Source organism: Chaetodon trifascialis, chromosome 14 (assembly GCF_039877785.1).
Source record: "Chaetodon trifascialis isolate fChaTrf1 chromosome 14, fChaTrf1.hap1, whole genome shotgun sequence".
NCBI lineage: Eukaryota > Metazoa > Chordata > Actinopteri > Chaetodontiformes > Chaetodontidae > Chaetodon > Chaetodon trifascialis.
In genome coordinates, this window is record NC_092069.1 from 18,265,071 (window position 1) to 18,280,089 (window position 15,019).

Below are 15,019 nucleotides of genomic sequence, written 5' to 3' on the forward strand. Positions count from 1 at the left end.
TACACACACCGAGTTTTGTTTATGCCACTTTATTTAGACTAGCTTTGATTTTATGGGGCGGCTCTGTTTTTATGGAGCATGATTTCAAGAAAAGGAATGAAACTGATAGTTTCATAATTGTCATGTGATTTTTTTTTTGTTCATATAAAAAAAGGCACTCCTGTTCTGGGTGAAACACAGCAGTCGGTTTCCCTGTGACACAGATACCCGTATGTCTTTCTTATTCCCGTTCCCTCTTTGTTTTTCTTTGCCTTCCGTGCTCTCTCTTTGTTCTCTCTCGTTCTAAACTTACACAGACTGGACACGTCGCAGCACAAAAGCTGTCTTCTTATTAACAAAACCTGCCGCCAGTCAACTATTGTTTCCCCTCGCTCCCGCTAGATGCACACACATAAACATCTCAGGCGTTTCTCGAGCGGTAGACGTTTGTGTGCAGACGTTTCGGCTCCGGTTACCTGCTGTGGATGTGTGTGTTTCACGCGAGTTTATGCGACAGCCAGGCCGCAGTTCTCGTGTTTGTCTCGCCTTTAAATAAAGCCACTGGCAGTGGTGGCAGGTGGGAGCATGTCGAGCGGGCCTATCAGGGTGGCAGCCTTCCCACAAACGGAGAAGGTGCCCATCCCGGTTGGCTTTGAAGTTGTTCTGAAGCTGGCAAATATTCAGTATTAACCGCTTTGCATCTCCTTCCCTTTCTGCAACCGACTGCTCTCCCTCTTGCCTTTCACCTGTTTCCCAGATGTTCGCGGCTAGGTTTGCAGCCTCTGGCCTACCTGTGGCGCCAAGAACAAGAGTCCCTGCTCTCTAAGATGATATCATCTGACCTCCATGCTATCCTCATCAAAGTTGCTGCCTTCGGTGAGTTTGTGTCTCACTCTTTTGTGTCTCAGGCAGCTGGTTAACAGCCTGATGTCCCCTCCCTCCTGGTCTTCCTTCTTACTCTTTTTGCTTTTTCCCGAGGTGCCATGTTGGTTAAGTGGTGTTTGGCATGGGGATGGAAGGGACAGAATTTGGATAAGTGAGGGATAGGAGGAGGAGAAAGGGAAGTGTAACCAGAGAGAAAAAGAGAGACAAGCAGAGTAATGCCCTAATCATCAATCTGTGGCTTAGCTGCGGTGTTGAGACTTGTGCCAGCGGCGAAGGTATTGAAGCAGAGAACAATATGAAAAGATAAGAAGCACAGAGGGAGGAGGTGTGAGGGAAGTGCACGGTGGTATTGGGTGCAGGGAGGAGGGGAGGAGGGAACGTTGGCAGTTGAGAAATAATCACAGGTGATTGCCCCGCACATTAATGCAACCTGTCAATAAGCGGCACATGTCCCCATTGTGTGAGAGCAACGCTGCATTCTCTGCTTATGCATAGCTCAGAATCCACGGTCCGTGAAGCGAAGATTAAAATCTCTCATTTACGGTTTTCAACTGCTTCAGCACTGAGGGAAGAGGTTAATGTAGTGTCACCTGCTCTCTACCTGCCTGTTTTGGAGCCCGAGGACAAGAAGATCAGATTACTGAATAACAGGAGAGAGTTAAAAAAAAAAAAAAAAGTTTTCTTTTTCTTTTCTCGGGTACATGACGTTTAGATCCCTACCTGTATCTACTTGACAGTGCAGCTGGATCCCTTTGACGGTGCCAGTGATAAATGATAATTACAGCTACAAATGGTTCTTTTTACTCTCAAACTACTCACGGCGATAGATCATCACGTAGACACTGTTTACGTGCTGTTAAGTGCTTGTTGTCACCTTTGGTAGCGATCAGTCGAAAAGGGGTCCGCGGCTGACTGATGACCCGCAGAGCCGAGCGCCGCGTTCGAGATATTCTGCATATCTTTCAGCGCCGCTTAAATAACCTCTCATGGAATGCACTTGTCAAGTCATTTATCTTTGGTACTTTATTTTCTGGACCCATTTCTCATTTTTAATGGTCTCATGATAAAGGACTTTTTGGTAATAAATAAGGTAACTTGTCAGATGCCTGTCAGAGGAGACATGATGTCAGAATCCATGTTTTTTTTTCCTTTTATTTTTCTTTCCATTACACATGTAATTGAATAAGATCTGCATTTAATTGATCTGTCATAATTCTAAAAGTTACCTTTCTGGAAGAGCACACAAAGAGAAGAACCACGCCTGTAAAGTACTCAGTCATCTCTTAGCTTTCTACTCCAAACACAACTTTGTCTAAAAGCAAATTCTCAACATTTTTTGCAAGATTATAATTAGAAAGGAAAATCACCTGCGGGTGCCTGTTGAGTGTGCGCCTTGGCCTCCCTCTGTAGGTGTTTGTGTGTGTGTGTGTGTGTGTGTGTGTGTGTGTGTGTGTGTGTGTGTGTGTGTGTTTTGGCTACAGGTAAAAAAGAAAGATCTTATCAGCCCTGACTCCTCACCTGTCCCGAGGCAGTGGTAATTAGAAAGGAGAGAATTGAATAGGGGTGCAAGCACCCAGGGCGTTTTAGGCAGCACTCATATAATTGCAGCTTTGGTGGGAGCAGGTCTGAGCAGCGAGGTGTGCTGTTTAGGGGAGATTGGGTGACAGAAGGGCGTACCTGGTGGCCTTTGGTGTTTGCGCGCGTGTGTGTGTGTGTGTGTGAGTGAGTGAGTGAGAGATTTGGAGGGATTTACTCAGATCTCATGAGTGGAAAAAAAAAGCAACTCTCACAGGGCAAAGGTTAGGTCTGCGTACGAACTGACAGCCAAAACGACTTATGATATCCAGTGGTAGTATGAAATGGGTTTTGGTGGGCTCTGAATAGTGAGGAGTCATTCAAGATTAATATTCCTTCATTAGGCACTCACAAAGACAGGTGGAAATTAGCAGTGAATGGATAAAGGGAGAAAAAAAGACTTTTTTTCTTAAGGGAGGATATATTCCTTGATGACAAATCCCTGTAGTGAAAAGACAGCTGTCCAAATGCAGGATGATCCTCTAAGTGAATTCTCCAGAAGTGTTCATTTGTGCGCTGATGGCAGCCTATAACCACAAAAGAGAGAAAGAGGATTTCAGTCTTTGAAGATGCCAAATTGCATGTAGTGAAGTAAGTTCAGCTATCGGAGTCTAAGCCTATGAGTGTCACAAAATGTTCCCAATTAGCAAAAAAGGGAAATGCAGATTTTTGTTGGGAAACGTCTCTTTGCAATGCAATGTCTCTTGAGCTAACCATAATAATTGGCAATTCCAGAAAGCTATTAAATATTCATGTAATTAGTTAATTGATTGATTAGTGCAGGTGTGTGTGAGGCCACAGGTTTGGCAGTTAATTGGTCCTCAGCTCCAGAGATAATTGGCATGTGTGAAATCAAGGTCTATCCGCGGGAAAACCTTTTATCACTGCATGATCTTTTACCCTTCACACGAGCGCAGCCTTTGTGCTATGAAGAAGGGAATTTATGTCACAAATTTGCTTTCACTGATCACCTCACCCACTTGAGGACATTGGATGTAATTTAATATATGCTTAAAGGACAATTAATGTTCAAAGACATTAAAGAAAATCGACTGAATTTCCATGAGGGAGTCAGTGAACTGCACTTTAAGTCGCATTGTCTTGCAACCTGTTTCTGTCAGTTATCTGCCATACATGAAGGCATGTTTGAGCTCTACCAGGCAGAGGATATTTTCACAGGATTGGAGGATGATGATCAAGATTCAGATACTGTCAGACACTATATTAGCACTCCCTGCAAAAAGACAAGATGCAGTTTGCTCCTGGAATTAATTGCGGCGTCCTCTAAAACCATGCCAGATGATTTCAGTCAAACCATTCATACAATCATTTTCTGTACCACAGTAAAGCTCTTAGGCACTATTTCAACATCTGACGAGGTTTTGAGGCAGTCGATTTGTCATTTCCGATTTTTCCGAGATCTGGTCATTCAAATTTAAAAAAAATCTGAATTAAATTCTTAAGTCATGTTCAATGTTTGCTTTAGAAAACGTTCAAAAACATCACAACTTTCTAGAACCCAAAGTGACATCTTTGAAGTCATTTGTTTTGTCCTGTTAAAAGTCTAAATTAGTGCTGTCAATTGATTAAAATAAACGCGATTAATTGCAAATTAATTGCACATTTTCATCTATTCTGTCCCTTGAAATGTCATTTTAATACTGTTATTAACATGGAAAAATGGATAGGCTTGCTTTGTGCAAATCTTTTTTACTGAAAACAACAACGTGTAGTGTTAGATTTCACACTAACATTCTCACTCTGAGCAGTCATTCACATTTGAAGCAAAATCACAATTTAACACTTTCAATAAACAGATGACAAAAATAAATAAATACTTGGTTACAAAAAAGCCCCTTCAACAACCCTTTCTAAGGGATCAAAGCAGGGTGATACAAGAAGTGCACATCATTGTAAACTAGGACTCAGGCTATAGTGCAGTTAAACCATGGCTTAAACTTTCCTTTCTTAAGTTTCCTTTGAACATAACAGCATCCATACGCCTCTGTCGAAAGCCATCCATTGTCACCTGGTTTTGACAAGGAGGCGGCGGAGAATTCACATTCACCGTGTGTTTGGCCATCAAGTGGTATTTCAGACTGGATGTGCTACGGTGATAACTCAGTTCACACCAACAATACACACAGATAACTTTGGTCTTGTCAGTCGATCCATCTGCCAACTTTTTGAAACTAAACTTTCCATTCAGAATCTTGTTTGCATCCATTTCGGCGTTTCGCACTTGACATCCACACAAACCAGTAGCCTACTCTTTTACAGCTAGCCTACTTTTTACAGCTTGCGAGCAGGCAAGACCAAAACGTGCGTGGGGCGTGCCTGTTGTTTTGTTTCCGGTTTACAATCCGATCCTGTAGTTTTTCTTAAGTTACTAGCAGTGGCCACAGCTTATAAAAAACTACAAGTTCACTAGGTCACAAACAGCTTTAATCTCGCGATAAAAAAATGACACCGTTAAAATTGATTTGCGTTAACGCGTTAATAACGTGATATTTTTGACAGCACTAGTCTAAATATATTAATTTATTGTCACATTAGATAAAGAAATTTGTGACTATTGGGCTGTCCTCACAATGGAGAAATACTTGGTATTTTTTTTGGCTTCTAAATGACATGAACATTCATTGATAATCAAAATAATGGTGAGTAATTTGATTTATCACAATTACAGTCATTTGGCAGATGCTTTTATCCAAAGCGACGTACATATGAATTCAGTGGCACAGCATCAGGGGCAGTTTTTTGGGGTTCAGTATCTTGCCTAAGGATACTTCGGCATGTGGACTGCCGAAGCCGGGGATCGAACCATCAACCTCCTGATTGGCAGGCGACCAATCTACCTCCGATTTACTGCCGATTTATTGACTTATCATTTCAGCTCTAATGTCAATGAATCTGTTAATTCAAGGTTCATTTATTTGTCATGCTACAAAATCCTACTTTTTCCTACTGACTTTTTCCTGTACTCTCTTTATTTTGGGGTGTTTTTGGCTTCAATAGATGTCATATGGTAGAGAGATGACAGGAGAGGAGGGGACAGGGAGATGGGGAGAGGATGACAAGCAACTGGGCTACGATTACATGCTGAGCACCTTGAACCACTCATTCCTTGTCCCTTCCTTTTTAATGAAAGTGAATAACATCCAAATTGCTCAAAATTTGCCAGCTCACAGCAAGGATGATTGAACTTAGACAGCAGTTTTACTTTTTCCTGCCAGTTCAATCCAATTGATGTTATTGAGCATAGGGTTCGAAGTTCAGCTGAAGCAGCCTTAAACAGCATCTTCTTACACCACCTGCACACATTGCACCTTCATGTGAATTCCCTAAAAGAAAACCGAAAGCATAGATTTATCAATACGCACTGGCTCATTTTTCCTGGTTAAGTGCTGTGTGGTTGTAAGTCCTCCCAGTTTCTCCGTTTTGATTTGTTGGACTGAAAAGATTTCATCTTGATGGGATTGCTACACAATTCATGCTGCCTATTATTCTGTTCACAGACGCTGAATTTCAGATAAGAGCCTGACAAATTTCACATATAACCTTAATCTTATCATCCTTTGTACGGTGCTGCCTCCCTCCCCTGCTTTTTTCTTTTCCGTTCTGTATTTCTCCCTCCCTCTCTCTCTCTCTCTCTCTCTCTCTCTCTCTCTCTTTCTTGCAAAGATTAGGTGATAGTGAACAGCTATTGTTTTGGCGCGGGGTCTTTGAGAGCGTTGTTTAAAGGCTGATGCAGCTCACCTACTAGGGAGGAGATGCTCATTTCATCCATTTAAAGGCTAAAATGTTACACATCATGAATCCAATTTTCTCTGCCTTTTCTCTCTGAAGCAAAGGATTAAAGCTGAGCTGTCAGCTGGCACGCCAGATCTTAAGACAACCCGCGGATGTCTGCGATACTGCGCTCAGCTCAGCTCAGACAGTATCTAGAATCTCCCGGCTTTTAATTTAGCATTAGGCTCAGTAAGCAAAATCACAAGCGGTTTCAATTTGGTAGGTAACCGACTGCTGAGGGTTTAAATTAATCAACTTCTTCGAGGTGGGAAAAGGCCAATCATGATCGTTAAACAGAATTAGCTCAAAAGTGTGTTCTGGAAATAATTGCCATTGACTTCTATAAGGGGAGAAGTGAGAGCTGCATTTTCTGTAGAGGTCAGAAGGAGAATGTGTTTTTTATCTGCCTTTTGGTTCAAGAAGAGACTTGAAAAAGTTAATTTTTTAAGCAGAATCAAAGGCGGTTTAACTTGTGAGAGTTCAGCTATACGGTTAACTTGTATTGTGTCCTCTAAGCTTCTGAAGAATGAAGTTTTTACAGTTTTTTCACATCTCAATATAAAAACTAACTTTCATGCCCAAATGGCTCTCGGCTTCCTGGTAAACTTTTTATTCTTGGCTAATTTCATCCCACTAAATGTCAACAAGGTTTTTTAGAAAAAATGCTCTCCCTCATTACTGGACTCCCTGGTTTTAAAGTTCACTGAATTTAATTGGAGTTTTATAGGATAATACGAGGTAAAAAGCCCTTTTAAAGGAGAGCCATTCCTCTCAGTCTCTCTAAGGGAAGCTCCTCTCTCTCCAAAGTGCGGTCTTACTGTCTCTGGCGGCAGACTAATGGCAGCTTCTAGTGGGCTTATTTGGGTTTAATGTGGCATAATGAGGTTAGGTAATTGGGTTTAGGTCAAGTTGTAAAACAGGTTCAGAGGAGACAGAGATGTGAAGATCATGTAAATGAGTGGTGTTAGATTGCTGAAGGCTCACACTGGTGGCCACTCCAAGACTTCTCAAAGCATGCATCGCACGAGTGTGAGCTCGTTCCACCGATCCTCATTTCCAAATGCTTTCGGTAACCTTAAGTCAGTCAGGAACATCAATTAAGAAAACACTCATACAAGTGCTAAGTGGTCTTGGGAGGAATGTCTCCACATTAATGCCATCTTTGTATCATTTTATCACTCACTCCTGTCTGCCCGGATCTCCGTCGTCCTCTTCGCTCCTTGTAAATATCAAATCATGTATCATATATTATTTAAGAGCAGGGAAGTTAATGAACATATTAAAAAACGCGGCATCCCCTCAGCAATTTGGAGCCAATTATTAAAATTTGTTAAAAGGCATGACTAATTAAAGAGGATATTTAAATGGGATTGAATTTTAATGCTTTTTTTTTCCTCCCTCCCTATTACCTTTGTGGCAGGGTTAAGATGAGAGGATGTTGAGATTAGATATTCTCACACTAATTAAGACCACAGATCCCCTGGGAAGAGAATAAGGGCCTGCTCATTCTCTCCCTCCACACTCTCTCCCTCGCTCCCTCCCTCCCTCCCTCCCTCCGCCGAGGCCCCTCCGTCTCTCCCCCGTAGTGCTGGACCACCGCGGCCCTGGAGGAGAGACACAGCTGGGATTAAGATGAACCCGGGATGGGATGCGATGTCCCTCCGCCACATCTCCTCTCCCTCTCCTCTTGCCTCCCATCCATTGCTCCCCATGGGGCCCGCAGATGACACGTTAACCTTTGAGGTTGTCAGGCCATGAGAGAGGAGAGATTCTCACATTGCGATTAACTTTGTTCCTTTAATTAAACACATGAATGTGCCGATGAACAGGACCACGTGACACCTCAGAACAGAGGAGCTATATTGGATTTTTTTCTGAGAAATTATTATGGACAATTCAGCAACTTTTTTTATTGCGACGACGTTACTGTCACAACTGCACGTCAGTCTGTATAGGTTACTTGTTAATGATTATGTCAGTCAACTAATAGGCAGCCACAGAAAAGGGAAATAGAAAGACCTAATGTAGTTGCGTGGTTCCCGTAACTTTGCCCTCATGTTTTTAGGTAACGACCAGGTGTTTTATGCTAAACAGGAGCATATGACTACATGTTTGGGAATTTCCTAAAATTTAGCGTTTTGCAATCACGTCCTGTTATGCTCTTGCCATTCCATTCTTTGTAGAAAGCACCTGGCGCTCCGGGCTTTTGTCTTGAAGAAGAATGAAGAATGTACAGTATTAAAGCACTGGCTGCACTTTCTGTGTGAAAGGAGTTGTTTACCGGATGAGATGGAGTTCAGCACGGTGCCATCAGGGACAGCCGTCTGAAAGACAAAATCGGGATTTAGCGTCACAAAGGGGTAAAACCCTTTGACGCTCCGCAAGCTGAGCTAAGTGTTCACTGTTTAAGTGCACCCTTTTATTCCTGCTAATATGTACATAATCCCTAAATAGGACTGATCAAAGTGCTAATCTTTGGGTGAAGCTGGAGTCTAGATTTGGATATCTTATTAAAAGGGCAGGAGGTTATGACAATGGGCTGTTTTTCTTGAAGTCTACTTGGTTGGTTGGTTTTACTTGTTTTCGTCTGGGGAGCGCGCGGCAGCGAGCTTGTATTTTAGGAGTGTGGCACCGCTGGGTATTCATACAAAGCTCTCCTCCAAACCTTCTTTCCCCTCCTTCTTTTCTCTCCCATGCCTGTGAGTCACTTCCATGCACCATTTCAGGGGAAGGGGAGGGAAAAGGCAAATAAACAAGATCTCTTTCCAGAGTTTATATTCTCAAAGGGAACAAGATGAGGGGGCGGCGGGCGAGGGGGCGTGGGGGGTCTGCGGCCAGCAATTGAAAACTGTTGCCCTTACCCGGAGAGATCTGTGTACACTACTTGCAAAGTCAAACAAATAGATCCAGGGTGCAGGTTTACGTGTGTGTTTGTGCGACTGCCCGTAAACCTCCCTGCCTGTCATCTCCAATCACTGTTCTCTGGACCTGATCAGACCTCTCTCCCTCTCTCTCTCTTTCCATACGTGTGTCTGTGTGAAATGCTGTTTGTGTGTGTGTGTGTGTGTGTGTGTGTGTGTGTGTGTGTGTGTGTGTGTATTTCTGCCTTTGTTTGTCGCTGTGTGTATGTTCGCATGTCCCTGCGTGTGTTTCCCACGTGGGTGCCAGGCCTGGATCCAGAGAAGCACTTAGGAAAACCTCTGGCTGTCATGGAGCACTATCTGAAACAGGTCACCAACCGGTAGATACTCTGCCACCTTGTTTACTCTCCTCACTGCAGTATTTCTACGTGTGCATCATTCGTTCCCAGTCGAGTTACGTGCCGTTGAGTTTTAATACATCTTAAGTCGGAGCTTAATACTGTATCTGTTTTTCTTTCACTTTCACTTTTAGTTTTAGAGTGATTCTATTCTCAGTGCTGTCCAATCAAATTCTTGTACAATTGTTTTTCATCACAGTGTCTTTTAAACTGATGTCAAAAATAATACACCTGAACACATCCAAGCTGAACATAGAGACACTCTAGTAATGTATGAAGTGTTTCTACACCAGCAAGTGAAATTTTAGGTGAAATTATGGAAATTGAGTGAAAAAAAATCCACCTAAAATTCAGGAATTTCGGAGTATTTCAATAAGGTGTTTTGTTTTCATTGATTAGCTCTCCCAGAAGTATGGCGTTCATGTTTGTGGAGAAGGAGGTGAATATGAAACCTTCACCCTTGATTGCCCCCTCTTCAAAAAGAAGATCGTTGTGTGAGTAAAGCAAGATAAACTTAGAAGGATTTGTTACTGCTACAACAGTTTTTTCTGAAAGTTTTTTTGTTGTGTTTGTGCAGAGATGCAGCGGAGACAGTGATCCACTCAGCAGATGCCTTCGCTCCAGTCGGCTACCTGCGCTTCACCGAGATGCACACCGAGAGCAAAGACAGCGTGAGTCAAACTTCTGAAGGAATCCACCGGTGTAACTTGTTTTACAAATAAGATCAGTGCTGTTCGATGCTGAATCAGTCATTTTTGCAGCTGAAGTTGGAGTCGCCGTGAGGTTGATTACTTTAAAACCGCTCTGAGGGCAGAACAAATACAAGAACAAAACCTTTTGGTGTCTGATAACTTTGTCGAGCAGAGGAGAAACGCGGCACTGCGGGGCAAGGTTCAGATCAACCTCCAGAGGGCCTCCCTTTCTCTCTCACTCCCGCACACTCTTGCTTTCGGTCTCTCCCTTCATCCCTCGCTCTCTCCTCTAGCCCCACATGGCCTACTTTGACGTCTGCAATATTCACTGCAGCCTGAAACTAGGCCCAGCTTAATAAACATGTCTGCTCACATTAAGGCGCTTTGCATTCAGGTAGCTGGCTAAGCGGACACAGTCGGGGGTTGCGGGGAGGCAGTTGGAGTTGGCTTTTGGTGTGTTAGAAGGAGCTGAATGGGGCTTTGCAGACAAGGAGGGTGACACTTTGAAACTTTGTAATCCTTGAATTATTGTCAAAAATTCTATGACGGAGACATTGACCTCTTTTTATGTGGGCTTTTAATTACTCTGGTTCAAATTGTCTGGTTCAATAAGACACCTCCTGGCTGATGAGCGTTCCTGGCGACAGGAAGTGCTGCTTGCATGCCGTTATATGTGTTGTATAAGGGTCACACCGAGGGATGCTACTCGCCTGCAGCTCGACATGTCTCTGGGGGAAAGTAGGTGTGTTTCTTTGCACATCACACAATAATGTGTACATTTAATTTTGTACTTGTTTTTGTGCAGGAGTGCGTGTTTGTAGCGTTGTGTGTATGTGGGTGTATCTGCATGTTGGGTGGGGGCTGGGACTGTTATGGACAGAAAACATACCCCCATCCCACAACCTCTGTGACCCTGCAGCCTCACTCCCTACAGCTATATATTTTTTCACTCCCCACACTGCCCCTTCCACCCCCATCACACAAACACACGCGCGCAGACACGCTCCCACAGCCCCTATAGCCCCCCCTAGGTTGCTGGGGAAGAGCAGGGAGATCCAGAGCCTGCGAGGGGAGGGGAAGGGGGAGGCAACCAGGGGAGAACCTGCCCTGGTTCAGCCTTCTGAAGCTCTTCTCGTCAGGGTGACAGATCTGCAGTGACACCAGCACTAGAGGAAACTGCACCGAGCTCAGGGGGTGGGGATGGACCACCATCATTTGCCCTCCGTTAATGCTAGTCAAGCTATTTTTCATGCTGGCCAGGAGAGAGGGGCTGAAGTATAATTAATTTGATTATCATATGGCCTAATGCAGTTGACAGCAGATGAGGGGGGTGAATGAGTGTTGGGTAGGGTGAGGGTTGGTGGGGGGGCGTTGGGGAAATATGAAAAATGCATTCAAATGTGTGACGCCCCTGCAGAATTTGGCAGGTAATATGTATGCCTTAGAGAATGGTAATATTTTGTTATTTAAGGAAGTAACAAAGAGTGCAGAGGCGAAGTGTAAGTGAACAGAAGAGAAAAAATGAAATCCAAAACATGTCTCACCCATCCAGTCATGAGTTTTGACTGACAGCCGGCGTGATTGAATCTACAGTATCAGAAAACACCACTGACTGTTCGCCTGAACCACGAATATGTTAGCATGTTGTTTCATATTCATTCACCTTGAAGTTATGTGTGTCTGGGCCCTTGTCATGAAAGACTGACACACACACAGCCCGCTTAGTGGGGTATTTGAAAAGGCCGGCTAATTATACAGCATTTTGTCTGTCTTTGCAAAAGGCTCAGTGCTCTTTGGTGGGCGTTTGGCCTGATGTATTCCCTGTGGTGCTTTATTGCAGGATGTGGTGGCGAGAGCTTTGCCCCATGGTAGTTGTCCTTGCCAGAGCGCCATTGACAAGATGACTGAGGAGGTGGAATATGCTGATCAAGCCGAAGACAACCAGCAAGAATTTACATCAAATTGTGACCTTAGTTGTCAGCGGGGCCACGGTGAGATTCATTTATGGTGAAACATGCACGTGCAGACATGCATGCCTGAGTGTGTATTTGTGTGTCAGACGATATCTGTGTGTTGTGTGTGCTCCCCGAATCTGTGTCACGCGGCTAGCATCATGATGCTAGTATTTTTGAGTGATTGTTTGACAAGAGCTGTCGTTCCAGCAGTGTGTTTGTGACAGTCTGTGAATTCATTTCTCCTTTGACATAAACCACCTATGCATGAATTATCTCTCGCACAGCATGTCCCCTGGTTATAAATGAAGCAAAAAAAAAGGCCTATTTTATATGTACTAGAAGTCTTGATCAAGTAGCCGTTAGTTACGCTGACTGCACAAAGTCATCCAAACCTCATAACCCTCTTCCTCTTCATGTCACTGTATCAAAGATCTCCCTCCATCCTGCTCACCGAGGAGCTCCAAAGGCTATCAGTGGATCTCCGGCATCAACGGCCTTCAGAGCCAAGAACCCGGGATCCAGGGCCAGACGCAGGCAGCTTTCATACAGCTGCAAAGTAAGGCAAAGTGTAATGCAGAGAAAGTATCGAGCTCAGTGCCTGAGCTGCGGACATGCTTTTAAACATCTCTCCGCTCAGGAAGAACACAAGGGTCTACTAGAAAATTCTTTTTTTCCTCTCTGAGATTGCCGAAACAAAAAGGCACCCAGTACGACACTCACAAGTAAACTAACCTTTAATAAGTCATGTTTTCTTCTATCAAGTAAAGATCGCATCTTTGATATGATCAAGGGGAGATGATACAGAATTCCTTTGTCCAGGGGTGATTTCAGCAGCGCAGTGAAACATATTCTGTGGGGCGTGTGCTGCTGTACTCCCCATCGAAGCCCAAAAACTTCAATGGGGAGAAACATATGGGGAAAACTTCTTTGTCCCCTGGGTGTCTTTCTTTCTCCTTGCTGTGTTTGCTGAAGACGCACAAGGAGGTGTGGTGGAGCTTGAGAAGTCGTTCCTTATGCAGAAGTGCTTGTCAACCCAGCAGGCAAAACCCTGTGTGACAGAGACTCTGTCCGTCACAAGAACGCCGTAGCGAGCTGGCCACCAAACAAGGACAAGCACTTCAAATTAACCAAGCCTCTTTTAAAACGCGCACACGCACACACGCACAGAGCAGGCATGTTGGGTGGGTTCTCGTTTTTGCCCTGCAGAAGTTTAAAAGTGCACGCTTTTACAGTGCATCTGAGTCTTTTTTCCCCCTCTTTCTCGTTTTTGATGGAGAAAGAGGAGCGAAAGATGAAAAGCATATTTAATGTTTATCGTGGTGCTCGGCTGAACAGCCTTCACAGTGCAGAGACAATATTAAACAAGTTAATATTTAATGAACAACCTCTTTGTATGAGGGCGAAGTAGTCTGAGACGCTAGTGTTGGCAAAGGAAAAACAAACTTGAAGCTCTTTCAAATGATTGTAGGGAGAGAGGCTTCGCTTTGAGCCCTTGTGCCTGCGTTTGCATCCAAAGTCTGCGATGTGCACACATACCGCGCCAGACCACACTTTATAGGAGGGGACAAACACCATTACCACTTTAAAGTAGTTTCAGTAGATTTCAATGTCACAAAAATCTTTGAAACTATCCACCTCTTAACTACGATGACAAAAGCATTCAAGTGACTGTTTGAACAGACTGACTATTGTTAGTTAAAGCACAGCTGTAAGCCTGACTCTTTGACACAAGGAAATGCCTGTACACTGACTTCGACACCAGGAGTATTTGTTCACTGGCAAGCTTGCCTGCTGCAGTGGTAGGAGATGCAACTCGTAATTTCCTCAAAATAAGAGAAAACATATAAAAAAAACATACAAAATGAGAACAAGTTTATAGAAGTGATCTGAAAAAATATGTCTCAAAGGGGCCAAATGTAGCACTTCTTTCTGGTCACAAACCTACAATTTCGCGAGTGTAAACTGGGCAAATTTGGATTTTATTTTATTGCTTTTTCTTATTTGGACTGTACCATGGAACATAACAAATATGCATAAGTTAGCTTAGCCAAGTTGCAGTAAGGTCACGGTGAGTTAGATTATGTTACTGTAACTTAGAATACGCTGCTACACTGCGGTGATGTACAGTATAATGTGTTGCTTGTGTCCAGGTGAGTTGGACAACAGAGGCTGGAAGATGAAGGACATTATCCTGGTCCACCTGTATGTGAGGTCCATGGAAGACTTTGTCCCACTCAACACAGTCTATAAAAAGCACTTTGGCTTGAACCCTCCAGCCAGGTAAAGGTGCAAACACACATGCAGACTTTTTTTTTCTTCTCTCACAGGAAACATCTTTACATTGTTCCTCTGGTCCTTACAGGGTGTGTGTCCAGGCTCCTCTGCCTGCCGGTCAGCTGCTGCAGATCGACTGCCTGCTCCATGACTGGATCGAGCCCCTGGAGGAGGGCTGCTTCCACCAGAGGGAAGCCCTGCATGTCCAGAGCCTGTCCCACTGGGCTCCAGCTAACATCGGGCCCTACAGCCAGGCCCTCAGGGTAAGAGTCCTAAATAAGAGACGCTTATTTACAAGTATATTGTTCTTTTAATAGACTAATCAAGCATTCAGCAATTCTTCATTATAAATCATTTTCTATTTGTCATTAGCTGCTCGTCTCAACCCTGTTCTTTGTCTAACTTGTTTGGCTACTGATTGCAAATGATAGTGAACCATGTCCCACTGAATCCCTCGATCCTTGTCCGAGGGGCTGATCCAAAAACAAGGAACATCATGTTCCTTTGTGCCATTGTTGGCAAAGCAATTCGTAGTCTCACTTTCTAATCGTAAGTAACGGATTAATGGGGGAATAGCGCGGATTTGTTTGATGAACGATGAATCTCGC

The 15,019-nt window shown here is 43.8% G+C and overlaps 1 protein-coding gene across 1 annotated transcript in view; it reads left to right on the plus strand.

Moving 5' to 3' along the window:
- The window catches only part of dph6 (diphthamine biosynthesis 6), a 58,317-nt gene that overhangs the window by 14,858 nt on the left and 28,440 nt on the right, over positions 1 to 15,019 (plus strand). Inside the window, exons 5-12 of the mRNA XM_070979245.1 lie at positions 737 to 855; positions 9,400 to 9,461; positions 9,890 to 9,984; positions 10,068 to 10,161; positions 12,023 to 12,173; positions 12,568 to 12,693; positions 14,288 to 14,417; positions 14,500 to 14,674. Coding sequence (XP_070835346.1) covers positions 737 to 855; positions 9,400 to 9,461; positions 9,890 to 9,984; positions 10,068 to 10,161; positions 12,023 to 12,173; positions 12,568 to 12,693; positions 14,288 to 14,417; positions 14,500 to 14,674 — 952 coding nt within the window. The remainder of the gene's footprint in view (positions 1 to 736; positions 856 to 9,399; positions 9,462 to 9,889; positions 9,985 to 10,067; positions 10,162 to 12,022; positions 12,174 to 12,567; positions 12,694 to 14,287; positions 14,418 to 14,499; positions 14,675 to 15,019) is intronic.